The following is a 27,784-nucleotide window of genomic DNA, read 5'->3' as shown; positions in this document are numbered from 1 at the left end:
TTTCTCACTGAAGCGAGCTTCAGCCTCTATCTTCACTAGGCAAGGGAGTCACCATGGTGTAGGCTGACTAAGCCCTGGTCAGGCCAGATGGTCTAAGGTCCTTTCCATCTCTAAGTCCTGTATATGATTCTTCATAAGTGAGTCTTCAAATTAGAGACCAGGAGTAATGAGTTTCAATTCCAAAGCCAAGTAATAGGTATCTTTTCCTAAACTTCGATGTGTCCAATAGAAATGAATTGGGAAAGTGTTTCAGTTTACGTTCTCTCCTATCATAGCCATTTATCCTGAGAAGTTCTGAAATATCAACCAATTATGATTCAGTTCACATATAAACTTTATTGGTTTTTCTGAAGGTCAGATTCAGACCTTCCAGTGTGACAGATGTCCTGTTCTCCACCCCTATCACTTATATCCAGAGATATAACTAATGTGGGGAAATTAGGGTTTAGTTTTTGAGTACCAATAATTGGTGGGGAGAGTGAGGAATAGAATGTGCTTTTTAACTGTGATATATAAAAAGTTCAAGAGACATAATTTCTGGGTAATTAATCATTTTATTAATTATGATCTTCTCTCATAAACAAAAGACCCCCTCCTAGAGGCGTCTTGATGCTTATATACCTTTAAAAGAGTGGGTGTTCCCAACAGGTGGCAATAAATTGGTTAACAATTAATGACAGAATGAATATTATAATTGGGTGGACCTATTCTAATGAGAGGCTGGAAGAAGGTGACTTTAATTATGCCACTCTTACTCTCAGACCACCCTCAGCCTCAGGCAATCTAGATAAAGGATCTTTACTCCCACCCTCCCACCCCCTAAGCCTGAGTAGAACACAATGGTCTGGAATTCGCCTAGATTTCTCTTTGTAAGGTTTTTCTGGTTGGGTAGGGTAACATTTCTACCTAGGTAAGATGGTCAAGGTGGGGTAACATTTTCCAGCAAGGTCAGTGATGTTCTTCATATATTGGCTGTATTAACCTACAAGGCTTTGTTTCTGAATGAGGAAATAGAAAAAAAAAATCTTGATCTCAATTAATAATTGGTTATTAATATGACAGAGAAATAAATCATTTCTCTTATCCTCCATCATGAGGGAACTTCAGTCCCCTTTCTGTAACTGAGTCATGGCAAAACTGTCCACAGGTCAACCTTCTCATGATGCCCCACTGCTGGAACCTATCTTGGACCCTACCCTTGACCTCCTTCTCTCCCTGATCTTCATTCCAGTTCCTATCCACAGGATCGATTGTCTGGTCACTTCTTGGACAGTTGACCTGTCTCCTCCCCCCGCCCAGTTGTCCTAACCTTTGCACTGCCATAACCTGCTCTTCAACCCATCCCCCATTCCAAGTTAGTTGACTACTCCTCAGGCTCCTTAGGCTCTTGATTCTTCTTCTATGTCAGGTTCACTAACCATGGGTGTCCTTGGTCCAAGGCTGTGTCCCAGGCCCTCTTCTTTTTCACTCGATAATTTCTCACTTGCTGATCTTATCACCAATCCATGGGTTCAAGTATTCAAGTATTATATCTATACAGATGACTCCCAGATGGAAATAGTTATTCTTCTTTTCTCTCCTGAAACTTAGTTCCTCTTGATCAGCTGCCTTTTGGACATCTATCACTTGATGTCCCATAGGCAACTTTTTTTTTCCTTTTTTTCTTTTCTGGTGAGGCAGTTGGGGTTAAGTGAGTTGTCCAGGGTCACACAGCTAGGGTCAAGTGTCTGAGGCTGGATTTGAATTCAGGTCCTCCTGACTCCAGGGCTGGTGCTCTGTCTATTGTGCCACCTAGCTGCCCCATCCCATAGGCATCTCAAACTCAACATGTTCAAAACAAAACTTCCGGTCACCTTCCCCTCTCAAAACCATCCCCCTTCTGAACTTGAACTTTGAGGCCACCTCCATCTTTCCAGTCACCCAGGCTTACGACCTTGGTGTCAAACTCAACATCTCACAGTGGCCTTTATTCCACATAGCCAAATCAAATAGCAAAATCTTCTTTTTGCAGGAGGCCTTTTCCCTTCCCCAGATATTTGTATCTTTCCAGTGGAATATATATAGTCTTTGAGGTCAGGAGCTCTGGTTTTCTGTGTTTTTTTGTTTTTTGTCTTTTTCTTTTGTGTATCTGTAGCACTTAGCATAGCACCCAACATAGTCAAAAAACCTTATTAAGTCCCCTTTGCGTGCCAGGTACTGTGCTAAGCACTGGGGGTACAAAAAGAGGCAAAAAGCAGTCCCTTCCCTTGAACTCACAATCTCATGGGGAAGATAGTAAGCAAACAGATATGTACAAACAAGAAATAAATAAGAAATAATTAACAGAAGGAAGGTGCCAGAATTCAGAGAGATTGGGAAAGGCTTTCTGTGGAAGGTGGGATTTTAGTTGGGACTTGAAGGAAGCCAGGGAAGTCAGAGATGAGGAGCAAGAACATTCGAGGCGTGGGGGACAACCAGAGAAAATGGTCTTAGCCAGGAGGTGAATGTCTTGTTAATAGAACAGCCAGGAGACCAGTGTCACGAGATTGAACAGTCTCTTGCAGGGAGTAAAGGTGGATCATTTGTCCTTCATGCTCCAAGAGGACCGTGTCATCGGGGAGGTGGTGCAATGACATGCGAGTGAAGTGGATTCAAGTGAGGGAGGACTTTGCAAAGTCATCAGCCTCATTTTCTCCTCTGGAGTCATCTGGGTCCAGTGGCCAGATACACATCAGGATGACTGGAGATGACCCCAGATGCAGTGGGAAACCATGGCCTTTTTAAAGCTAAGGTCTTTGGCAGGTCCCAATTTGATTGAGGCAACACCCATTTAGTGACTGAGGCTAAGTTTAAAAAAAAAAATGAGGCAACGAATGACCTCTTTAACCTAGTCCAAAAAAAAAAAAATCAAATTGGGGCCATCTCCAATTGTGCTGATGTGTATCTGGAAAGGTTGGGGTAGCAGCAGGGCACGGCCTAGATTGTGAACGGCTTTGAACACCAACCAGAGGATTTTTGTATTTGATCCTAGAGGTGATAGGAAGCCACTGGAGTTTACTGAGTGAAGGTGACACGGTTAGACCTGTGCTATAGGAAAATCACCTGTGGGGCTGGATTGGCATAGGAGAGACTTGAGGCTGGCAGACCCACCAGCAGGTTATTTCAGTAACTTCCAGGTGTGAGGAGATGAGGGCCCACACCAACGTGGTAGCAATATCAGAGAAGAGAGAGCATTTGAGAGATGTTTCGAGGGTGAAGTCGACGGGCCTTGGCAACAGATCGGATACGGGGGTGTGAGAGATAGTGACAAGTTCAGGATGACCTCTATATGGAGAACCTGGGGGACTGGGAGCGTGCTGGTGTTCTCAATAGTAATATAGAAATTAGAAGGGATGGGAATTTAGGGGGAGAGATGAATTCAGTTTTGGACGTGTTAAGTTTAAGACATACATTGGACATCCAGGCTGAGATTTCTGAAAGGCAGCCAGAGAGCAAGGCTGGAGGTTAGCAGGGAGATTGGGGCAGGATAGATAGGTTTGAGAATCATCGGTGTAAAGTTGGGAATTAAATCCATAGGAGCTGATGAGCTCACCAAGTAGTAAAGAGGGAGAAGAGAAGAGGACCCAGGACAGAACCCTACCATTAGAGGGCATGGTCTGGAGGAGGATCCAGAAAAGGAGACTGAGAAGCACTGGTCAGAGAATTAGGAAGAGAACCGAGAGAGAGTGGTGGCCTGAAAACCAAAAGGAAAGAGAGTACCAAGGGGGAGAGGGTGATCACCAGTGTCAAATAGGGACTGGAGGATGGGGAAAGGTTTGGTGCCGGGGTGCCTGTGGTGGAGTGGATTTGAGAGTCTGAGGACCCGAGGTTAAGTTCCAGCTCTGCCACTCAGTAGCTGTGTGACCTTGGTCAAGTCACTTACCCACTAACTTAGTAAACCCTTAAATGCTTGTTGACTGACTTTACAAAAAAAAATTCCTTTGGATAACTACCAAAGGTAAGTTTTAAGGATAAATGAAGTATGATTCCAACAGTTCTTTCTTTTTGGAATAACCCTTGTGTTTTGTCCTTCGTTCTTGAAGAGGATGAAGAGGATGATGATGCCATGACTTGCAAGTGAATTGGATTTAAGTGAAAGAGGGCTGTGCAGAGTCACCAGCCTTACTTTCTCCTCTAGAGCCATTTGAGTCCAGTGGCCAGATTATAGATCAGGAAAACTGGAGATGGCTCAGTGGAATAACCCTAATAAATATTTTATCACATGGTCTTGCAGACTAGGGGCAGCTAAGTGGCCCAGTGGATAGAGTGCTGGTCCTGGAATCAGGAAGACTCATCTTCCTGAGTTCAAATCTGGCCTCAGACACTTACTAGATGTGTGATCCTAGGCAAGTCACTTAACTCCATTTGCCTCAGTTTCCCCATCTGTAAAATGAGCTGGAGAAAGAAATGGCAAACCAGTCCAGCTTCTGGGCTAAGAAAACTCCAAATGGGGTCATGAAGAGTTGGACACAACTGAAAACTACTAAACAACAACAACAGAACTTGCAGGCTATCTGTTGTGGTAAATCAATTTATAAAAATGATCTTCACCCTTCCTCTTATCCATCTGAGTCCTGGGGCAGTGATGCATCTGCTAAGCCCAAGTACCAGTCATCTGAAGGAGCCAGGCAGTCATTTAGTGGGGTGTGATTTGTAGCAAATTCTTCTATGCCTCCACTCTTAGTTCACTGAGGTGTTTTCTTCTGGTTCCCTTCTTAGAGGCTCTGAAAAACACCTTCAAGAAGCTTCATTTTGAAGTCGTACATTTCCAGGATCGCACAGCAGAGCAAATACACAATGACCTGCAGAACTTCCAGGACAGGAACCATGATGGCAAAGATTGCTTTGTTTGCTGCCTCCTGTCCCATGGGGATAGAGGCACCATCTATGGCATTGATGGGCAGGAGGTGGCCATCAAGGATCTGACATCGTATTTCTCTAGTTCCAAGTGCCCGTCCCTTGCTGGTAAACCCAAAGTATTTTTTATTCAAGCTTGTCAAGGCAAGACCATCCAGAGTGGTATCACGCTGGATACAGATTCTGAGCAGCAAAGAGAATCTCTGGAAATGGATGCATTTCTTCAGAGTGAATGCATTCCAGATGAGGCCGACTTTTTGCTTGGGATGGCAACTGTGGAGAATCATATCTCTTACCGACACCCAAAGGAGGGGACCTGGTACATACAGTCCCTTTGCAAGAATCTGAAGGAAAAATGTCCTCGGTAATTATGACCTCCCTAACCCTTTTTTCTTCCCTTCCCCTTGGCCTGCCCTTAGCACTTACCTCTAAATACCTGCCCACTCAACCTTGCAATCCTAATATTCTCAGACATTGAGAAAATGCTTCATGTTTATGGTGGACGTACAGCATAGCAATTACCTTTCCTCCCTGATTATGCCACCTTTCTATGTACTTTCTTTTGAAGAATTGAGTATTTTATAGGCAGTTCTTTCAGGCAACTCTATGATGTCCAGTGTCCTTTTCCTTATCACAGATAGAGAAATTGAGGTTGGTGTCACTCCAAGACTTAGTGGATGGTAGAGTATTGTGGAGTATGGTTTAGGGAAAAAAAATTCACAGTCCATTCTTCCCTAGGGTACCCTTATTGGGGGAGAGGAAAAGCACTGTGACCACTAGCTCACATGACTTTGGGAACCCACTGACCTTACTGACCATATTGGAACCCTGGGGTTATGAATAGGAGTCCTTCCCCAGTTGACCACAGTATATATTCATCCTTTGCTTAATTCCTTTGTGATATTCTGTTTTTCAGAGGAGTGGCTATTCTCGACATCCTGACAGATGTAAACTCTGAAGTGAGCCAAAAAATTGACCTCAGCAACAAAGGGAAGCAGATGCCACAACCTAAATACACCCTTAGGAAAAAACTTTTCTTTCCTGTTAACTAGAATTGTGGGCACTACTTAAAAGTACGTATATTCCAACACTATAACTGTAATTTATTTATGTTGATTAAATTTTTCTTATGCACTTTTATTAAGGGTTGGGGGGGTGGGTCATAGTATTTTGAAGACTCAAATGAAAAAGAGAATGGGTTACCTAACACTTTCCTTTTTTTTTCTTTTGAGGTAATAAGTGACTTGCCCAGGATAATATAATTATCCCCCCCTTTTTTTTAAGAAAAAATTAAAATTATGTACTTATTAAATAAAAGTCATTTTAGAAAATACTAAGGCTCAACAGTCATTTCTTGCATATATTATAATTCTAGAAATAATTCCCTCTTTGTAGTCCCCACAAAGGGTTTCTGCCACCATTTCTCTACAGCTTTCTATACACTGCAAAGTGCTCAGATTCGTGCAAATTGGTAACTTAGTAATTGCAGCACCTTCCTTTGTACTAGCCAAAGAGAGCAAGATCTCCAAGTTACAAAATATGGTTTATTTATTTGTCTACTAGTAGAAAAAATGGTGAAAATAATTTTACAATAACCTCCCTCCTTTCAGACATAGTAATGGGATGGATTTTGGTGAAGTTCTTTCAATTCAGTTCAACAGCTTTATTAAGTGTGTGAGAAACTGCAAAAGGGCCCTGGGAATACAAGGATGAAAGAGAAACCTATGTCCTCAAGGACCTTAGAGTCTAATATTGGGGAACCATGTATACAAACAAGAAATTTTTTTTCACCTGAGACAGAAACAGGTAAAGGGTAGAAGGAACTCAGTGGCCCAGAGGGATTGGATTATATGAGTGCATGCAGTGAATCCCAGATCCACCAAAATGCCAGTATCTACTTGCATTCTTAGCACCATTTCATATTCATATATAGAGAGAAGGCCCAGAATAGAACCCCGTAGGATACCTAAAATTAGAGGGTATGATCTGGATGAGGATCCAGCAAAGGAGACTGAGAAGCAGTGGTCAGATAAGTAGGAGGAGAACCAGGAGAGAGTGGTGGCCTGAAAACCCAAAGAAAAGAGAGTATCAAGGAGAAGGTGATCAACAGTGTCAACAGGGACTGGAGGATGGGGAAAGGGTTGGTCCTAGGGTGAGTACCTGTGTTGGAGTGGACTTGAGAGCCTGAGGATCAGGGTTTAAGTCCCAGATGGATGGCTGGAGGACACTGGACCAGCTGATGACTTGGTCCCTACACTCCTCTGGCCAGGTGTCTAGATCAGAGGTTGGTAACCTTCAGCTTGGATCACATGAGACTGTTTAAGTAGACACTGTGTTCGTCTCATACATCCAATATCTGCTGCATTTTAAACTAAGCCTGGGAGCTATCCCACCTAACCCAGGCTATCTGATGGGTAGAGTGGTAGTAAGACCATGGTGGAAGACATCTCGCATTATACGGATGAACTTGGAGGAACAGAGATCCTCCAATCCATTCATTTGTATCTCCTTTTCATCCCATCTTCCCCATCTCAGCCAAGCTGGAGTAGGAAACATGCATTTTCACTCTGCACTGTTTGTATTGTCATGGGGAGGGAAAGTACTGAAGACCTGATTCCTAAGGCAGTTTTGCTTTAAAAAAAAAAAAAGAGCATTTATAGAGGCATTTGAAATAGTCGACTGCCCTTCAGAGGTTTATTCAGGGAGAGAATGAAGTTCTTGGATTCGTTGTTTATATCTCTTCTCAGCACCTTCCTCCCTCTCCCCACCCCCTCCAGCTCCTCCCTGCCTGTGCAAAAGCTGCCCCAGTCCCCCGTGCTAGGAAGGCCTTCCCTTATCTCTGACCTTTGAAACAACATCTTCGTTAAAATCCCAGTCCAGGTGGCAATTCTTTTCTCCTCTTCAAGATGGAAAGTGTGGTACAATCCATACAGAGCCAAGAACTTGGGTAAGTCTCTTAACCTCTCAGTGCCTTAGGCAACTAAGACTATACTTTTTCACAGAGAAGGAAGTTCCCCATACCCATAAAGTTACAGTTTGGTTCAGTCCCTCCGTTGCCCTTCTCTCTTCAAGTGCTTTTGTGGCTACATGCTAGTACGTGTGTAGTATTCCCTTCAGTGGAATATTAGCCATTTGAAGGAAGGAATCGTTTCATTTTTCTTCTTGTATCTCCCAGGTGCCTAGCACAACACCTTGCTCATAGCTGGTGCTCAATATTTATTGAATTGAAAATATTTATTTCTGGAATAAGGAAAGGTCAAGAATATCAAGGGAATCAATAAAAAAAATGTGAAGGAAGGTGGCCTATAATTCTCAGATTTTAAACTATATTACAAAGCAGTAGTCAACAAAACAATCTGCTACTGGCTAAGAAAGGGGTGGATCAGTGGAATAGATTAGGTACTCAATACACAGTAGTAAATAACCATAGTAATCTGGTGTTTGATAACCCCAAAGATCCAAGCTTTGGGGGCAAGTTTTTGTACAAAAACTGCTAGGAAAACAGGAAAGAATTTGACAGAAACTAGGTATAGATTGACATCTCATACCATATACCATGATAAGGTTAAAAAGGGTACACAATTTGGACATAAAGAGTGAAATCATAAGTAAATTTGGGGGGAGGACTGGTATGGAAAAAATGTACTGTCAGATCTATTAATAAGGGAAGAGTTTATGACCAAACAAAGATAGAGAAGATCATAGGAGGTTAAAATGAATAATTTTGATTACACGAAATTAAATTTTTTTTTGCATAGATAAAACCAAGGCAGACAAAATTAGAAGGAAGGCAGAAAACTGGGGAGGGAGGGGGAATTTTACAATACAGAATCTCTGTATTTTACAATAAATTTCTCTGATAAAGGCCTTACTTCTCAAACATATAAGGAACTGAGACAAATTTATTAAAAAAAAAAAGATCTATTTCCCAACTGATAAATGTAAAGGATATGAACAGGCAGTTTTCAGAAGAGACCAAAGCTATCAAGAGTCATATAAAAATGCTCTAAATCACTATTGATTAGAGAAATGAAAATTAAAACAATTCTGAGGTAGTAACTTCATACCTATTAAATTGGCCAACATGACAGAAAAGGAAAATAACAAAGGCTGGGTGAAAAAAATTTGGCCTGACTAAAATTAAGGCAGACCATGATTTGTATCAGTAAGTAGTAGGGAGCCTTTTTTTTTTTTCCTGACAAATACTCATGGAAAACTAGACAAAATGTACTTTAAAAAGCTACTTTTTAAAAAAATGTCTTTTTAAAGTACATAAGATTGAAATGTGGGAAAATTGGGACACTAATGCATTGTCAGTGGAATTGTCAACTGGTCCAACTATTCTGGAGAACAATTGAGAACTATGCCCAAAGGGCTATAAAACTGTTGATCCAGCAATACCACTCCTAAGTCTATATCCCAAAGAGATTAAAGAAAAGGGAAGAGGACCAATTTGTATAAAAATATTTTTAGCAGTTCTTTTTGTATTGAGAAAGAATTGAAGATTGAGAGATGCCAATCAATTGGGCTGAACCAGTTGTGATATTTGTGATGGAATACTATTGTGTTATGAGAAATGACAGTTATATATTGAAAGGGAATAGCAAGTTGTACATAATAGATTTTTAATTTCATGTGCAATTTTTTCTATTCTACTATGTTATGGAAATGCTTCTTTTATTTCTTAAGTTCAGAATAAAATAAATATATGTTAAAAAAAAAAAAGGAAACAGGCAGGGAAAGGTTAAGTGACTTGCCTAGGGTTGTGTAGCTGGCAGGGGTCTGAGGCAGGATTTACATTCAGTTCCACTTGAGTCCAGATGCAGTGGATAGAACACTGTAATAGGAGTCTGCAGGTGCTAGTTCACCCAGTCAGTGAATGTAGCAAGCTTTGAGGGAGCAAAGCACAGATGAGCTTATTTTGATTTTCCACCCTCTGGCTACCATAGTGGTGGGCTACATTCAGAAGAAAAACTAGTCTCTTGAGAAAAGTAGCTGAAAGAAAGTCACACCTCCATAATGCAGGGAAGGAGTATTTCCATTGTTAAGGGTACTGGCAACTCAGACTGTTTTGCTCATTTGTCTCCTATGGCCTACAATTAAAGTTGCTGATTATAGTTCTTAATTTTGACTCCTTTACCTGAGTTAAAGTCTAGCCTCAGATGCTTAACTAGCTGCACGACCTTGGACAAGTCCTTAGTTTCTGTCTGCCTCAATTCCTTCACCTGTAAAATAGGAAAAATAATAGCAACCTACCTGCTGAGGTTGTTAGGATAAAGTGAGATAGTATTTGTAAAGTGCTTTGCAAACCTAAAAGTACAATACGAATGAGAGCTATTATCTTTTATTCAATATGTATAGGTTGTTTAGAAATAATTGTTTCAATCTTATGTACTTTAAAAAGACATTTTTTTAAAAAGTAGCTTTTTAAAGTACATTTTGTCTAGTTTTCCATGAGTACTTGTCAGAAAAAAAAAAGGCTCCCTACTACTTACTGATACAAATCATGTCTGCCTTAATTTTAGTCAGGCCAAATTTTTTTCACCCAGCTTTCTCTGTCAGAATTCCCTTCTTTCTCTTAAAATTAAGAACCAGAGGAACTAGACTTCATCGGAAAAATGTTACTTTTTTTTCCTAATAGTTTTGTTTTCACATGAAAGGTTTTATAACTACCTGAAAATAAATGGTAAAATTCTCTATGTATTTCTTTCTCCAAAAACTAGATATTTTCTTGTTAAAACGATATGTGATAGATAATATGTCACAAAATGGCAAAAGCCACCAATGGCTAAATGAGGCTTTGCTACCTTGAGGTATAGTTGACATCAGTGAAGGACTTTATGTAAATTACATTAAAATCTCATTATGGTCCCTTTTGCTTTTTGGAACTATATAGCTAAGATTTATAACTCCATGGCTTCTAAACCAAGCTTCTGTTATTGAATGCTTTAACAATTTGTTATTGTTACTTATCAGTGAAATCAGGAACATTTTGTTTCCCTAAACTCAGGCTTTACCACAAGTTTTCAAACTCATTTAAAAAAAATTGTTTAGATTACAAAAAAAAAAGGAACAATAAGGGGGATGGTTTCAAAAAAACTTGGGAAGACTCATATGAACTGATGCAAAGTAAAATGAGCTAAACCAGGAGAACTTTGTACATAGCAACTTTTGTAAATTGTACATATCACCTGTGAAAGACTTAGCTACTCTAATCAATACAATGATCCAAGACAATTCCAAAAGACTCATGATGAAAAATGCTATCCACCTCCAGAGAAAGAACTGATGGAATCTGATTGCTGATTGAAGTATACCTTTTTCACTTTATTTTTCTTGCTTCTTTTTTTTTTGCAACATGGCTAATATGGTATTATGTTTTGCATGACTTCACATGTATAATTCATATCATATTGCTTGCCTTCTGAATGGGATGGGGAGAGTCTGGAAAAAGAATTTGGAGCTCAAAATTTTTAACAAAAGAATGTTAAAATATAGTATAATTATTTTTTTTAAAACAAAACATTTACTTTAAGGACTCGTGTTTTCACTAGCATAAGCACTCCATTGATGCAGAATTCAATCTTGCAACAACTTAGGTCACAGAGATCTTTAATCTAGGGTCCATGAACTTAAAATATATATATATACACACACACACACACATACATACACACACACATATATATATGTTGATGACTTTTATTTCAATATAATTGGTTTCCTTTTGTCATCCCAAACATTTTGTTTTATGCATTTAAAAACATTTTTCTGAGGAAGGGTCCATAGGGTTCACCAGATTGCCAGAGAAACTCATGATACCAAAAAGGTTACCAAAAAGGTACCTTAGGAGATGGCATTCTGGAGTTTCTGTGATTCTACCTCTCCCCTTACCCCAATTATCAACTGGAGACCATTCTACTGGTAATAAATCTGAGTTGAGATAAACTAGAGGCTCGGTACTCAAAGCCCTTGCAAGTTGGGTAGACCCTGTTGCGGTCTGAGAGGTTGAGACCCTTCAAAGACTGGAGTACAGGACTGTATTGTCTGGAATGAATTCACAGACTCAAGCATTCTTTAAGTCAAAAAGTTTATTGTTACGCTTTTCAGTGGGCAAGGATTCTTAAGGAGTCTTCGACCTTAGAGGGGTACAGTGAAAGTTTTTATATAGGATAAAATACAATAAAACATGTGCCAAATATGCTAACTAGGTGATTCAGCATGGGTTTAGGGAGTGGTTTAAGGAGTGGTCAGTTCTTAAAGGAACATGCACTTCTTATATCTACTGAACAGGCATTTTACCCAGAGTTCACTAGGAAAAGCCCCCAAGGGGGGCCACTTGGAAATGTGGTTTTAGGCCTGCTACGTCACTAAGTTAACTAGAGTTCAGGGATAACCGAGAGTTGTCCAGTCTGCCACCAGTCAATGTCTTGTTTGACAAGATAGATGTAGGGAGTATCCATATGTCTTAGGTCTAGAATATAGATAATGAGGAGTCCAGGATGTAGATAATGAGGTAGGGTGGTAGTATAGATAGTCCAGTGGGTAAGAATATCTTTATGACCCAGTGCAAAGCCAGTTCAAACTAATAATTCCCTCAGGTGCTGATTGTAGCTGCACCAGGGAGAGAGATAAGGGTCTTGCTGGGGCCCACTCATGAGTAATTGCTAGGCACAGTGTCCTTGGGCTGGGGAGAAACTGCCAGGGATAGTGTATCTGAGGCTAAGGAGAAACATGGTCATGGAACTGGGGTTCCAGTACAAGCACCCAAGCACCCCATCAGCCTACCAGAGCTTGATAGTACAGAATCAGAAAATCCACATTACCTCTATGCCATGGGGAGGTGAGAGGAGGATTTACGTGGATATCCATAAAGTATCTGCTTAAACACACACACATGCAAAGAGGGAAGAATGATGAGGTGGAAAAGAGTGCTTGAGGCAGATGGAGCAAGGAGGACATGAAGAAGGAGATAAGATGCAGGATGTGACCAGCCAGAAAAGTGATCAAAGAAGACTATGCTTTGACGCCCCCACCCTGGACTTATCTGTGTACTTTCACAAAACACTCTCAATTCTAGAACAACTCTTCCCTTCCTCTTTGCTGTTCCCTTAGTTTATCACCTCCAGTGTATTTAAGTGTATTTAAACTATACTGTTGAGGTCAGAGTCAGAGACCGGTTCAGGTAGGAAAGAATTCAATTAGACCTTCTCTGTAGCCATTGGTGATGAGTTCAGGGTGGACCCCAAGAATGTTAGGGTGCTGCCTGAAATGATGAGGAATAGACATGTGGGTCCTAGTATCTTGAAAGAATTCACTCAGACAGTCTCCAAGTTAAAGAAAGGCATTTATTGGGGTGATATACCCAAGCAGGTCTGCTCCCCGGGAGTGAGGCAGAGACCTCATGGGCTCTACTTCACATGCGAGGCAGAGCACAGGCAGCTGGCCCTGCTCCTCTAAGGTAACAAAGTGGCCCCTGCTTCCCGTAGCAGGCAAAGGTGGTTAACCAGGTCAAAGGTATGGTTTAAATACAATTTTATGGAATAGGGGGAAGGGGACAAGAGAATGGGAGGAGCAAGCATGGTTCCAAAATGCCTGGGATAGGGGCAGCGAGGTGGCGCAGTGGATAGAGCACCAGCCCTGAAGTCAGGAGGACCTGAGTTCAAATCTGGCCTCAGACCAAACCCATGACACTCACTAGCTGTGTGACCCTAGGCAAGTCACTTAACCCCAATTGCCTAAAAAAAAAAAACTAAAAAAAAAAAAAAACCCCAACAAAATGCCTGGGATATCAAGTAGTCTGAAGGAGATATGCAAAGAGAAAAAGAAAGGGGAGGGGAAGAGTTGTTCTTGAAGGGGGCTTCAATGCATAGTCTTCTTTTTTGGCTGGTCCCATCTTATCTCTTATCTCCATCTGCCTCAAGCACTCTTTTCTACCTCATCAGAGAATACAAAGCTCTTAACAAAGAACTCATCTATTTCTCTCTTTTAAAAAAAAGACAGAACAACAAACAAGGTATCCTAGTACTCTCCTGATGAGTAACATCCTCAGAATTCCCCCATTAGATTATGAGTTCCTGGAGGGCAGGGATTTCCTTGATTTTCTTTGCATTTCAAGTGATTAGTGGGGCCTGGTACATAGTAGGCACTTAATAAATATTTGTTGACTGACTACTTGCAGTTGCTAGTGTCCTCCTTTTGTAAATCTCTTGGATTACTTTTTATATTCAATTTTCTATGTAGAGTCATGTTTGTTTTTTTTTCTCAATAGAATGTGCATGGTGCACATAGTAGGCACTTAATAAATGCTTGTTCAGTAGACGAATGGTCAGTCATAAGGTCCTGGAATGTGGTGACCATGCATTTCTGGCTCATATGAGAAAAATACAGGGCACAAAAGCAAATCCTCAGCATTTATTCATTTAGTATATCTCATAAATGTACCAGGCATCACCAGTAGACCTTGTTTCTTGAAGCTTCCAATGAAATCTGGCTGTGGTAACAATTTCACCCAAGATACTGCAGTGACAGCAGAAGTCAGGTATAATTATCTGTTTGAGGGATTTGTGGGAGATGTGCACAATTAAAAGAGCATTTCAGAATAAGTCATTAAAGCATTGGTCTGGTGAAACCCAAATTACTAAACCTGAAAGAGCATCTTAGGAAACACACAGGTTGCTCATTGGGACTGAGAAAATCAAATTGATATTGTTTCCATTTTTGTAACTGACTCTATTCTGTATCACCGTCATTTTGTATACTGCCTAAGTCACATTTGTTTCTGAGTTAAGTTCAGAAATGTTTAAGTTCAGCTTTCCTCTCTAAGTTGGTTAAGTCTGTTTATTGTTGTGTTAAGGAAATCTGTTATCCTTGAAAGATGCGGGTAGATGTCAGGAAGTCTGATTTGTTATCTCTGCCACACTGACTGTTGTGAGATTCGTTTTAGCCCTTTACTACACAAAGGAGGCCGAAAACCTGAACTGGCCAATCAGTAAAAGACATTTTAACCCACTCTGAGTTAACATACCATAATCATTTGAGATACTAAAATTCTCCTGCTGGATTAAGTTGACCTGGAGCATTCTCCTGTTTATGACTGATAAAGACCAGGTGACTTGAACCAGACATTATCTTGATTAATGGCATTTCTCTTGTTATCTTGTTATCTTGTCGTTTTATGGACATATCCTGTTAGGACACTCTCTTCTAGTTATGACATTCCCTTGCTTATGGCTGATGGAAACCAGACATCCTAGGGGGCACTCTCTTGTTCTATGGGAATTGTAATTTCAACTAGCAAAAGGACAGACACCCTGAGGTCAGGGGTACTTCTTGCCTTATGGAAACTATGATTTTGGCTGACAAAAGACACAGGCATTCTGAGTCAGGGAAAAAGGAGGAGGTAATACTTCCTTACTTTATAGGTATGTAATTTGTGCAGCCTAACCCCAAAGTGAGCTCAGTTTACCGTGCTCCCATACATGTATGATTTTGCTAGCTTACACAGAATAAACAGCACATATACAACCTAATTTATTTGTCTCCTTTTAGACCAAACTCTGAAGATTGACACTGTCCTTCAAGAAAGTCTCGTCTGTTATTGCTGTGAAACTAACTAGCCCTGCAGGTGGACACTGCCAATGAGTTTCCCATAGTTGCAAGATGGCAGGAGGAGTTGCACTCCAAATTTCTAGCCAATTGTGTTGTTTCCCCCATCCATGATGCTGCCTTCTTGCTTTTGGATGTTTTTCCTTTTGTCTGTAGAAACTGCCAACCTTGCCAAAAATTGAACATGCTCAGAACTTTGTGCCTCAGTTTACCTTCATTTAGAAGGTAACAGGACAAAAAATAACCCACATTCTCCAGGAAGCCTTTGTCAAACCCTCTCAATGCTAATGCCATCCCCCTACTGATTATCTCCTATTCATTCCATATGTAGCCTGTCTGCATATAGGTGTTTGCATGTTGTCTCCCCATCAGATTGTGAGCTTCTTGAAGGCAGAGTCTGTCTTTTGCTTTTCTTTGTATCTGCACCTCTTAGCACAGTGCCGGGTATGTTGAAGATGAGTAATAAATGCTTTTTGACTGACAGCAAAGCTGATGAGCCCTAGCTAATGAAGAAGCAGTATCACATTCTGCTCACATTGCTTCACAAGAACCAGGATCCTCTACACGAAGCTTTTCCTGATCCTACCCCCCACCCCCCAAATACTGTTCTATCTGCAGAAGAATACAAGCTCCTGGAGGGCAGGGGCTATTTTCTTTTTTGTCTTTGTATTCTTAGTACTTAGCACAGTTGCTTGGGAATATGGCAGGTGATTAACTGAATTGAATTGGGTTGAATTAACTTTGTCTGAAGAATTCATCATATCTTCTTCATCAACATTGGAATAACACAGTATTGCCTTAGGTCAAGGTTTCTTTTTTTTTTTTCCAACCTAAAATTCAAGTGTATGAAGTTATAATCAGGGCCTTGCAAGTGAGTAGCACCATAAGCACCTAATCCACTGGGAGATGTCTTCAATTCAACAGCCTACTCCTATCATCAAAATTTCCTGAGTCAATCATCATGGCTTTGGCCCTTGCTAATGATTGTTTTCCCAAAGTCATAAATTTCTGGATAATAGAGGATGACAGAAATCACAAAAACTTCTTGCCAAGCCATAGTTTATAGAACATTGGGGTCAATCAAGAAAACATCAGAACTGAAAGGGACCTTGCAGTTAATCTTGTCCAAGACCTACATTCCATAGATAACCTAGGACCCAGAGAAGGTCAAGTGACTTCCCCAAAGTGATCCGGTAAGTTAGTAGCAGCACCAGAATTTCAAACTCAGGTTATCTGGCCCCTGGTTTAGTACCTACTCTTACTATACCATGCCACTCTAGGTAGAGGGATCCATTTTTTATATAAAAGTTATAAATTAGATTATTTTCCAACATATTGATTCTGGAAGGGTAGGGTGGTGTGAAAGTGTGGCATTGTCTTAAGAACACTGGACTTGGGAGTGGGAGTTCTAAGGCCTAATTTTGGCTTTACCATTAGATGGTTGTGTTACTTTGGACAAGTCTCTTTGGGCCTCATTCTCCTCATCTGGAAAATGAAAAGCATAGACTAGAACAGGGGTGGGGAACCTGCAGCCTCGAGGCTACATGTGGTCTTCTAGGTCCTTGGGTGCGGCCTTTTGACTGAGTCTAAATTTTACAGAACAAATCCTTTTATTAAGGAGATTTGTTCTGTGAAGTTTGGATTCAGTCAAAGGGCCACACTTGAGGACCTAGAGGGCCACACGTGGCCTTAAGGTCACAGGTTCCCTACCCCTGGATTAGAAGATTGCCAAGACCTTTTCCAACTCTAACATCTTATGATTTTGGAAGATATAATCAACCACACATTTATCTTTTTCAGCAAGAGAATGGACTTAAGGAGAGCCCTTCTTCTGATGATAAGGAAGGGGAGAATGAAAAATTAATTTAATGGCATGTAAATGTTGGCTAAGGGGAAACATTCCTTGTGTTATCATCATCAAAATATTCAGCCATACTCAGGTAGAAAATCAAATGAACAGTAAGGTTCATAGATTACCTCAAAATGGGGGTAGATGGGGAAAGAAAATCTTAGTTCAATGACATTTATGTTTCCAACAACTCTGAATAAAGTTAAGTTGTGAAAACAAAACAAAAAAAACCCAAAAATATGGTACCCCAAGAACTGAACAAGTCTAAGGCAATCCTGAGAGAAGTTCTTCACGTGAATTCTCCAGGCCCTGGGAGACAGTCAGCTCTTCTGTTCTGGGTCCAGATCTTCATGGTCAATAAGTTATGTCATGATAGATAAAAGATTCTGCCCTGGTATTTTTCTTGCTTCTTAATGCGAAAAGCTCTTCATTTTTTAAGATGAGCATATTCCTGTTGGATGAAGGAAAAGACATTACCTTAGAAAGGAAACATAGAGAATGTGTAGCATTCTCATGCGTAAGAGAACATGGCCCCATCTTTTTGACCAGGTGGGATCTTAATTATAACTGGTAATGCCCCCAGATTTAAAAAGGAATATTATTTTTGATTGAATTTCAAGAACAGGTAATACATTCTTAAGTGACTATGGTGAGTTAGGAACTTTAAAAAAAAAGTTTTATTGATGTTCACATCTGACAATGTATACAACATTCTGCCTTATTTGTGAGGAAACTATGGGACTAATATTGTTTGGGTTTTTTTTTTAAACAATTATTCATGGTTTTAATGTTTTCATTTACATCACTGGAATTTAGCCTTACTTGAAGTACGAATGCTGGCCTGAAAAGAAGTAGAAGAAGAGTAGAAGTAGAAGAATAAAATCTGAATTAATGCCAGCAAGAGATAAGTCACAGAAATGATAGCACAAAAGTTACTTGTATGCCCTTTGACACAGCAATACCACAACTAGGCCTATTATACCCCAAAGAGATCAAATAAAGAGAAAAAGGTCCTATATATACAAAAATATTTATAACAGCTCCTTTTGAATGGTAGGAAAAATTGGAAACTAAGGGGATAGCCATCATTGGAGACTGGTTGAACAAACTGTGGCATACGAATGTACTGAAATACTATTGTACTATAAGAAATGAGAGAAAAGACAATCTCAAAGAAACCTGGGAGATTTGTATGAACTGATGCAGAGTAAAGTAAACAGAACAAGAATAATTTACAATGTAACCCAAATATTGTAAAAACAACAACAACAACAATTTTGAGAGACTTAAGAACTCTGATATAATAATTCTGCCATAATTCCAGAGAGAGGACAGATAAAGAAGAACCCTGCCCACCTTATCCTTATGACAGAGGGATGGACTAATGGGCAAAATAAGAAATTCATTTTGGAAGTGACCAAAATAAAACTGTTTTGCTTGACTGTGCTTATGTAATTCAGGAATTCTGTAGTTTGTTTTTTTTTTCTTTTCAGAGAATAGGTGGGTGGGGGGAGACAAGAGGGAAAAAAGAATGATTGATCATTGAAAATAATAATAAAAAAAGATACTGGTTATAAATTAACTAGGAAAAAAAAGGAAAATGGAGGAGGGGTTAAGAGGAGTATGATACAAGAAAGGGAATGATCACACACAAAACATAACTTCCTGATTCTGAAGGAGAGGAGAAAATAACTGTCATCTAGGGTTAGGAGTCTCCATTAACTGAAGGATGAACAAACTATGATATCTGAATGTCATGGAATAGTATTTATCTATAAGAAACGGTGAAAGAGACCATTTCAGAGCATGTTGGGTAGCAGGTGCAGAATGAAGCCAGCAGAGCCAGGGAACACCTTATACACGGACAATACCACCGTAGAGAGAAGCAACTTTGAAAGATTTAAGAACCCATCAATGAGATGATAAGTCATGTCACTGGAGGACTTATGATGAAGCATGTCACATACCATCTGAGACAGAGGTGATGAGACTAAAGGTGCAGAAAAAGAGACACATTTTTTGGACATGTTCGCTGTATAAATTTATGTCACTCAATGATCCTTATTTATTACAAGGGTTTCTTTTTTCTTTCTCTGAGTTTTTAATTGGGGGAAAGGGCTAGGGGGAGAACAGAGGTGAGCAATAGTGATGTTAAAAAAAATAAAGCCACAGAGAAAAAAAATTTAATTCACAGAAAATAATAAAAGAAAGCACAGACAAGCAGGATGGCTTTGAAAGTAACGTGTGAGATTTTATGCCTTTTCTTTTTTAAATAAAGGAAGAATTATGAAATAAAGATTTATGTCAGTCATATAAAGTCTGATTTGTTAATTGATTGATTACTATGTGCTAGGCAATGTGTTAAGAGCTGGGTAAACAAAGAAAGGTAAAAGACAGTCCCTGTTCTCAAGGAGCTAACAGTCAGTGGGGGAGATATCATGGAAAAAACTCTTTACAAGAAAGCTGTTAATACATAGGATAAATGGGAGTTGGGATGATCAATAAGAGAGAAAGCACTAGAATTAGAGAGGATCAGAGAGGCTTCCTGGAGAAAGTGGGATTTTAGCTAGGATTTAAAGGAAGCTAGAGAAGCCAAGAGGTGGAGACAAAGAAGGACAGCATTCTAAACATGGGGTACAGCCAGTAAAAATGCCCCAAGTTGGGGGATGGAGTATTTTATAAATAATCCTCTTTTCTTGTTCTGTTCTCTATATGGAAATGCTCATTTAAAAAAAATCAAATGCAAAATGAAGAATAAATTAACTTTTAAAAAGAGATAATAGTAATAACATAATTTAATGAGAACCAGGAAAATGCATCGTTTAGACTAGCAAATTTCTTTGAAATTTGATCTCCAAATCAGTTCTACAAACTAGTGTTAGGGAGGTTAAATACTTTTCTCTCTTTTCCAATGGCGAAGATGCTTTCTAGAATAATTACAGATAAGGCCCCCCCCCAACTCCCCGTCACCAAAACCCTCCCTACCCCACCCCCAACCCCAGTGTTCTCATTCTTATCCCTATGGGTACATACTTCAGGTCTAGATTTTCATTTGTCATGTTCTGTATCGTATGTTTGTACTTTTCCTCAACTTCAATAAGCTTCTGTTGAAGTTGCTGCTCCATGTTGATTGCATGGTTTTTCTGAAAGGTATTTCAAAAACTGACTATACCTCCTCCTCCCTAGGCAAGCAGCTGAATCAGACAATCATAGTACCTTAATGGAGACAGCCTACTGTGCTACAAATGGGTTGGACTAGATGACCTAAAGTTCTTTCCAGATGTCAATCTTTCATGCTTTATTCACCTGCTATCCCCTCTCCTCCACTGGAACTCACCTCTTTCTGGAGGTCCGTTTGACTTTGGTACAATGCTGTGTTCAGCGATTCTAAAGCAAGAGACTGTGCCTGCAATTCTTCCTCCACAACCTTTATTAGGAGAAAATGACTCAATTCACTTCCACGTGCACTTATGGAGCACCTACTGTTTACAAAGCACTGTGCTGGGGGCTGGGGAAAATGCAAAATATATAGAAGATATTTCTTGACCTCATGGACAAACTTTCAGTCTAGTAATAGATGAAATATATTGTGATTTCATGTGCTACACTTAACCCTCACACTGCCTTGTTCTCCTTGTTTTCCTGAGGTCTCTAAGTGAGCTGTATATTCCCATTAGTTTATACCTCAGCAAGGTGTCCAAACGCCCTACAATCAAAGACTCATGGTCAGTTTTCAGGGACTAGCTTATGTTCAAAATGCATTTTCAATAGAAGGAGCAGTACAAATCAGCTCATGCACTTGGCCATCATGAACAATTCTTCAACACTTCTAGGAGTTGTAATTTTATCAGTATGGTTACTCTCTCCATAGACAGAGCTCAGTGCCCCCCTCCTCTCCCTGAATGAACAGATGGTCTTGGTGAATTACATTGGCAAAAAAAAAATTATCACTTGACTTTCAACTTTTGGTGACAGACCTTGAAATCACACAATCAGCTAAGAAACTTCAGAACCCCTTGAGAAACTGATGCCTTAGCCATACCCTGCCGTGCAAGTTAAAAGTTGAAGGAGTGCTGGTGCAGCAGAAAGAATGCTGGATTTGGAATCAGTTTCCCTGGATTCAAATCCTGGCTCTGCTACTAATGTCTGTGTTAGGACTGTGGGCAAATTGCTTAATCTCTCTGGTATCAGTTTCACCATCTGTAAGATGAGGGGTTTGGACCAAACATGTCTGAGGTCCCTTCCAGCTCCCATGAAGTGTAAACTGAGCTTGAGCAGAGATCTGGCAATGGCAATGGGAGGGTTTTTCCCCCAAGGAGGCCTCCACAGGATATATTATTGCAGCACATGGAGCTCAAAGGTAGAACTGGGTAGTGTAGTGATGGTTAAAGTACACGTCCTTGTTTGAACCTTAGTGGAGCTGGAGAACAAACTCTAGTTCAAACTGGTGTACAAAGTCATACATTCAGCTGGCTTATAACTAATGTACGTAAGAACAGTCCTAGGTCTAAAAGGACACTCAAGGCTTTGCTGGGTAACAAATTCCAAAATCCCCAGAAAGCCCAGCCGTGGTCCATTGATTTCAATTCTTTGAGGAACGGTGTTATTGAGTCACTCTCCTTTGGTTCATTTTTTCATTTTGCTTACTTGTGTACCAGAAATACCAAAGAAAAAAAAATCTCACCTCCTTGGCCTTCTGTAGCTCGTCTAATTTCAGCATATCAATTTCATGTTGTTTTAGGAATGCCTGAAAGCAATATGTTGAAGATGAATCTTATGTAATTTCTGTTTCATATCTAGCACCATAGTGCAGTGAAAGGAGCATTGTATTTTGATGTCAAAGGACCTGGATTCAAATTCCAGCTCTGTGACCTCACTCAAGTCACTTAAGCTCCATGGACCTCAGTTTTCTCATCTGTAAGATGGGAGGGAGGTTTTCTAAGGTCCCATTCAATTCTGTGATCCTATGCTCCTCCAAGACTAAATCAAACACAGGAAACACAGAGGAAAGTATGTCCCATTCACAAAGATAAAACAAAAACAAGAGAGCGACCTCCAACCCATCCCCCTCCCCAACCTAGCATAGGAGACAGAGTTAAGAGAAGAGAGAACAAAAAGGACAGAGAGAAAGGAAGGAAGGAAAGAAGGAAGGAAGGATGGAAGGAAGGAAAGAAGGATGGAAGGAAGGAAGGAAGGGAGGGAGGGAGGGAAGAAGGGAGGAAGGGAGGGAAGGAGCAAAGAGACAGAATAGAATTAGCATCTAAGTAGTAAGTCAAAAATCATAGAAATGGTAAGAACTCTCCAAGTCAGTGATTGTTACAAAGCCCTTTGTTTTATATAATGTATGGACTTTTTATTTAAGGTATCACACGCTGTCTTTGGAAAGAGGATTTTGAGCCCTTTGGTGAATAGAGGTATTTGTTCAACTTGGCACACTCAGTAGAATAGTTGTTATAGGACTCTAATCAATGCAATGCCCAAGTATGATATGAGATACTGTTTGTAAAGTGCTTTGCAAACCATAAAGCTATATAAATGCTAGCTATTATTATTATTGCAATATTGTGAACCAGGTACCTTGGCCCCCTGGATTCATCTAAATAATTCAAATTAAGTTTGAGTTGCTTCCAAAAAGCCACTAGTTATTAAATATAACGTCTATGAGTTATTTCAAGGCACACAATGTTATCTTGCCTTTAAAAGCTTACTAATATTACTCATTCCTCTGGGTGAATTACCGCTCTCTCCTTATTGAAATTTTCACAGGTTTGGATGTGGAGTTCCTCTATTTTTCTTTTTTCTTCTTCTATATCCACCTCAAACTTCCTTGTTAGTCTGAATTCTGTGGAGAATCAGAAAATAAAATACATGTATATATATGTATACTCTCGTAAGTATATTTGTGATTGAAAGAAAGATACAAGAAGGAAAACACAAAATATTCAATAACATAAGAAATGGTTGCCTGAGGAAAATGAGTGGTTCACCCATGCATTCTCACAATTAATGTTCTAATAGTACAGTTACTATGATGTGGGGATCCACAAATATTTTCTATGTTCAAAAGAGATCCTTATAGTAAAAAATAAAAAAGTTGCAAACTACTGGATTACATTATTGTTCTAAAAAATAAAAATGGAAACCAATGGGGCATGCTGTGACACTGACAAATTCATTAGGAGAAAGTGAGGCTGGTGATTTTGCACAGCCCTCCCTCACTTAAAGCCAATTCACTTGCATGTCATGGCATCCTCTTAGAGATGGTCCTCTCAGGGAATGAAGGACAAATGATAACAATAACAAATGAATGCATACGGAACTGGCTTAGAGGTAGTCCACAATCTTTCCATTCCAATTGATTGTGTTTTCTTTCAATAAACTTAGGTCATCCATATGCCTAAAACACTTCAGGATTTCCTACTTACTTTGCTGCAATAGGATTTTTTCTCGTTCCATTTTCTCACTCTTCTCCCATTCAACCTTCCGCCTTGTCCACTTCTCCTCCATTTCATCTGCAATACTGTCCTAGGGTGACATAGTATCTATGGACATCATGGTCTTACAAATCAAGAATGCCCAAGGGAAGGGAAGGGAGAGACTTTTAAAAATATTTTCTAGAAATCACATGGTGGAGTTGAAATGGAAGAGTGAGATGTAGAGAATTGATGGTGCCTGTCCAAGTAGTGTTCTCTATTGCAAAGCTCCACGCCACTATCACTCATAAGTTGTCTGGAGAAAGACAGTAATGTATAGGAAAAAGAAAATGACAGGGAATAAAGTTCAATATTTTTCCAGCTTTGGTCTTTGGAATATTTAAAGAATTCATTAAAAAAAAAAAAAGAAGTGTTCATGCTATTGTGAGAGCAAAGGAAGAGAAAGATTTTTTTTTTTTACCCCATGCTTAAAGGTTCTGCTTGGAATTGTAAATCAGGTGAAAATCCCATCGGACCATCTAAGAAATGAGTAAAAAGGCCCATGAGTCAGGTTTTTTGTTTGTTTGTTAATTTTTTAGGAAATAATGGTATGTTCTTCAAAGGAAGAAAAATCAAATCGAGCAGATCTTAACCTGGGGTCTGTAAATTACAATTTTTTTCATAACTGTGTTTCAATATAATTAATTTTCTTCATAGTCCTGTGTATTTTATTTTATGGACTTAAAAACAGTATTCTGAAAAAGGGGTCCATGGACTTCACCAGACTGCCAAAAGGATCCAGGTAGGGATGTGCTGGAGCCAGCTCAAACCAGCCTATGAGCTGATTGTTAATTTTCAGTGTTAGCATTTACACATCAGAAATTAGGAAACCCTACACACCAACCAGGGCTTGATTTGTTTTGTAGATTGTCTATACTTAAGAAAGTGATGGAGATAATGTTAATAACGTAGATGGAGATAATGTTAATAACGTAGATTAAACTTATAAGTGTGCTATACATACATGTCCCCTCTCCCACCTCCATTGACCAGCACACCATTGGGTCCATCATACAAAAGAAGTTAAGAACCCCTGAAATAGAGGTAGTAGAGTATTGTGGAAAGAGTGCTGCAGGGCTTGGTGTCAGAAGACCCAGGTTCAAATCCTTGCCCTGACACTTACTAGCTATGTGAGCTGGACCAAATCACTTCACCTTAGTGAACCTCAGTTTCCTTATCTGTAAAATGAGAACAGTAGCATATGTACTTCCTCCTTCAACGTGGGTATGAGGAAGGTGCTATGAAAACAACAAAGCCCCATGGAAATGTCAGTTCTTCATGACTACTTCATGAGGACCCAAGGAGACTTTAGACATGATGCTGGCCAGCTGTGCTCCAAGTCCTTTGGTGCCCTTGGCAGGAGCTCAGCTCTCAGGAGCAGCAGCCATTCTGCTCCTGAGCTAGCCATGTAAGGACAGAAACGACAGCTATTTGGAGTCATGGAGAACGGACCCTCTGAGCCCTACCAAGGCCATGAATTCTCGTGGACGAGGCAGCCGCTGCCCTAGAAATGCTCCCTGGTGCCTATTGGGAATTTCAGCACTTTTCTTTCTTTGTCTCTTGGGCATTCTGATGACTCTTCTACTGGGGAAACCTCCTGGAGGAACCCTCAAAAGTCCTCTTATTGACTTTTAGCACCTGTCAGAAAGAATTTGCTTCACACACAAATGCAGAGCTAAAAACACATCTGGACTCACTCTCTCTCTCTCTCTCTCTCTCTCTCTCTCCCCCTTTCTCTCCCTCATACACACACACACACACACACACACACACACACACACACACACACATGGCAGTGTTTCCAAAAATAGGATTTAAAAGTGGTAAAAATACATTAACTCAATCTCTTTCCCTCTGGTTGGCAGGGGCTTATAGGCATTGAATTAATGAATGAACAAATCAATGAGTGAATAAACACAAATACATAATTATTATTATTTTTTTTAAGAATGAACACTGGAACACTGACACTTCAACCTGCTCAACTTGCTTTATCTGCCTGAGGAAACATATACTTCCCTGTTTCCATAGGCATTCATCCAAAAAAACTGAGAATAAAGAATAAGCCTGGGAGAATCACTGTATGCACAAGCAGCCCCACCAATCTATTAACGCTGTAGTGAGCAGCCAGTGCTGAACAGGTCAACTCAATGTAACTCAAAGCTCTGTACCAGTCCCTCTTTACTGGAGTAGACACCCCCACCCCAGCTGCTTGCTGCCCTTTCTCCCCAGGAGTTACTTTCTATACCACACTCCATTTAGATTGTTTCACCACAGATTATCTGCCAGGAAATGAAGTCTGGAATTAGTGGCCCAGCTTCCCTTATGCTTGAAAATGGTTCAAAGTAGCTAGATCTCACCTGGTACATTCGGAACATATTCTTCAAATACTTATACTCTTTCACCATACTCTCTAGACAAGAGAAAACAGTCATCACTACTCCATTTAAAAACCACAGGCCACACCAACATCGAGTTTAAACAGCTGAAAGCTTTACTAAGACTTTTGTGACGTCCTCTGTTACATCTGATCAAACTTCACCCAGATCCCTGGTGATCAATCCTTGTCATGAACCAAGATAATATGGGAAACAGGGACCTCACGCCACTCCCTGTAGGACACTGGTTTGGGTTCTCAGAACTTGTCAGGGTTAAGGTTAACCCTAAATGCCAGGTTAGCGAACCCTAAATATCCTTTCTCCATCAAAGACCTAAAATGATGGTGGGCTTTTTTGGGGGGCAGGGGGCTTTCTTTGTATCCCCAGCATTTAACAGAGTGCTTAGAACATACTAGGTGCTTAATAAATGCTTGTTGACTGGCTGATGGGCTCCATCCCATGGTGAATAATAAGAATTACTACCTCAAAGAGGTATAGGGCTTTGACGTTCTCCAAAGTACTTTCACACACATTTATTTTTGCTCCTCACCATAGCCCTGAGGAGTAGATAGGGAAGAGATTCTTGTGCCCAAAGTCACCTGGCTATGGAGCGGAGGAGCTGGGATTTGAATTAGGCCTCTTTGATTCCCTGTCTTGTTAGAAATGCTGATGAATGGATTTCCTTCCCTTTGGTCTTTCCCTCTACAGGATGTTTCCTTTTCTGGGCTTTAGGAAGAATCCCAAGAGAAACCTGGCATATCCTTTCCAATTAACCTCTGCTCCCTGCCATACTCACAGGGCTTTCTCACATTACAGAAGAAGCACTGTGCCCAGACTGTGGCCATACCAAGTTTTCCTTGGGCGACATTCTTCTCCACTTTCAGGGATGATTTGTACTTTTCTTCCAAAGCAGCTATTTCTTCATCATGAGCCTCTCTGAGTTCTCTGTGTAGTCACCACAGGAGAAAAATTCATCAACAAAAGGATGTCTGAATATAGCTGTTTTTTTTTTTTTATTTTAAATCACTCACCAGTGCTAGAAAGATATGGCAGCCACAGGAAGCCATGGTTACTCTGCTAAGGCCATACCTTGACTATCAACCCTAACCCTAACAGAGGGTTGGAGGGGTAGATATCTCAGAATCTCAAAATGTCCTCCAAGGGCCTTTTCAGCATATCCATACTCTGACATTGAGAGGATCTGACACTTTGGAAGGATGGCTATGTTAAATACATCTAGTGGGCCAGTTGCTTAAAAATCTTTTGCTTGGCCAGCCTCAGATTCTGTGGTTTCCCCCAGCGTGTTGAGAGTTCCCTTCTTTGCCACCCATAATGCTGGCAGTTTTCTAGATAAGGGGTCTCAAAACTTTTTTGACTGTATATACCCTATCAGTAAACATTTCTGAGCCCGTATCTCCAATACATTTTGCATATTTATCTATTTATAATTTATATAGGTGGCACAGTAGACAGAGCACCCAGGCCTGGGAGTCAGAAAGACCTCAATTCAAATCTGGCCTCAGACTCTTACCAGCTCTGTGATCCTGGGCAAATCACTTAACCCTATTTCCTCAGTTTCCTCATCTGTAAAATGAACTGGA

General features: G+C 40.2%; 2 protein-coding genes across 5 annotated transcripts in view; one reads left to right on the top strand and one right to left on the bottom strand.

Moving 5' to 3' along the window:
* CASP8 (caspase 8) overlaps window positions 1–16,153 on the top strand; it is a 52,058-nt gene extending 35,905 nt beyond the window's left edge. For 2 of the 4 annotated variants that reach the window (XM_027873558.1, XM_027873559.1), the window contains exons 8-9: window positions 4,738–5,239; window positions 5,792–6,045. In XM_027873558.1, the coding sequence (XP_027729359.1) occupies window positions 4,738–5,239; window positions 5,792–5,927 (638 nt within the window). In that variant the 3' untranslated portion in view covers window positions 5,928–6,045. Of the gene's footprint in view, window positions 1–4,737; window positions 5,240–5,791; window positions 6,046–6,107; window positions 6,151–15,426 lie in introns of those variants that run through there. The other 2 variants (XM_027873560.1, XM_027873561.1) reach the window with 2 other exon arrangements.
* A 990-nt stretch (window positions 16,154–17,143) lies between these two features.
* The window catches only part of ALS2CR12 (ALS2 chromosome region 12), a 33,142-nt gene continuing 22,501 nt past the window's right edge, over window positions 17,144–27,784 (bottom strand). Inside the window, exons 8-15 of the mRNA XM_027873776.1 lie at window positions 27,031–27,128; window positions 26,166–26,218; window positions 23,758–23,857; window positions 23,071–23,174; window positions 22,017–22,079; window positions 20,670–20,759; window positions 20,366–20,475; window positions 17,144–17,783 (exon numbers count right to left, since the gene is read on the bottom strand). Of these exons, the coding sequence (XP_027729577.1) occupies window positions 17,687–17,783; window positions 20,366–20,475; window positions 20,670–20,759; window positions 22,017–22,079; window positions 23,071–23,174; window positions 23,758–23,857; window positions 26,166–26,218; window positions 27,031–27,128 (715 nt within the window). The 3' untranslated portion in view covers window positions 17,144–17,686. The remainder of the gene's footprint in view (window positions 17,784–20,365; window positions 20,476–20,669; window positions 20,760–22,016; window positions 22,080–23,070; window positions 23,175–23,757; window positions 23,858–26,165; window positions 26,219–27,030; window positions 27,129–27,784) is intronic.

Source organism: Vombatus ursinus, unplaced genomic scaffold, assembly GCF_900497805.2.
Source record: "Vombatus ursinus unplaced genomic scaffold, bare-nosed wombat genome assembly UNPS02014802.1, whole genome shotgun sequence".
NCBI lineage: Eukaryota > Metazoa > Chordata > Mammalia > Diprotodontia > Vombatidae > Vombatus > Vombatus ursinus.
This window is presented reverse-complemented; position numbering and strand designations above follow the sequence as displayed.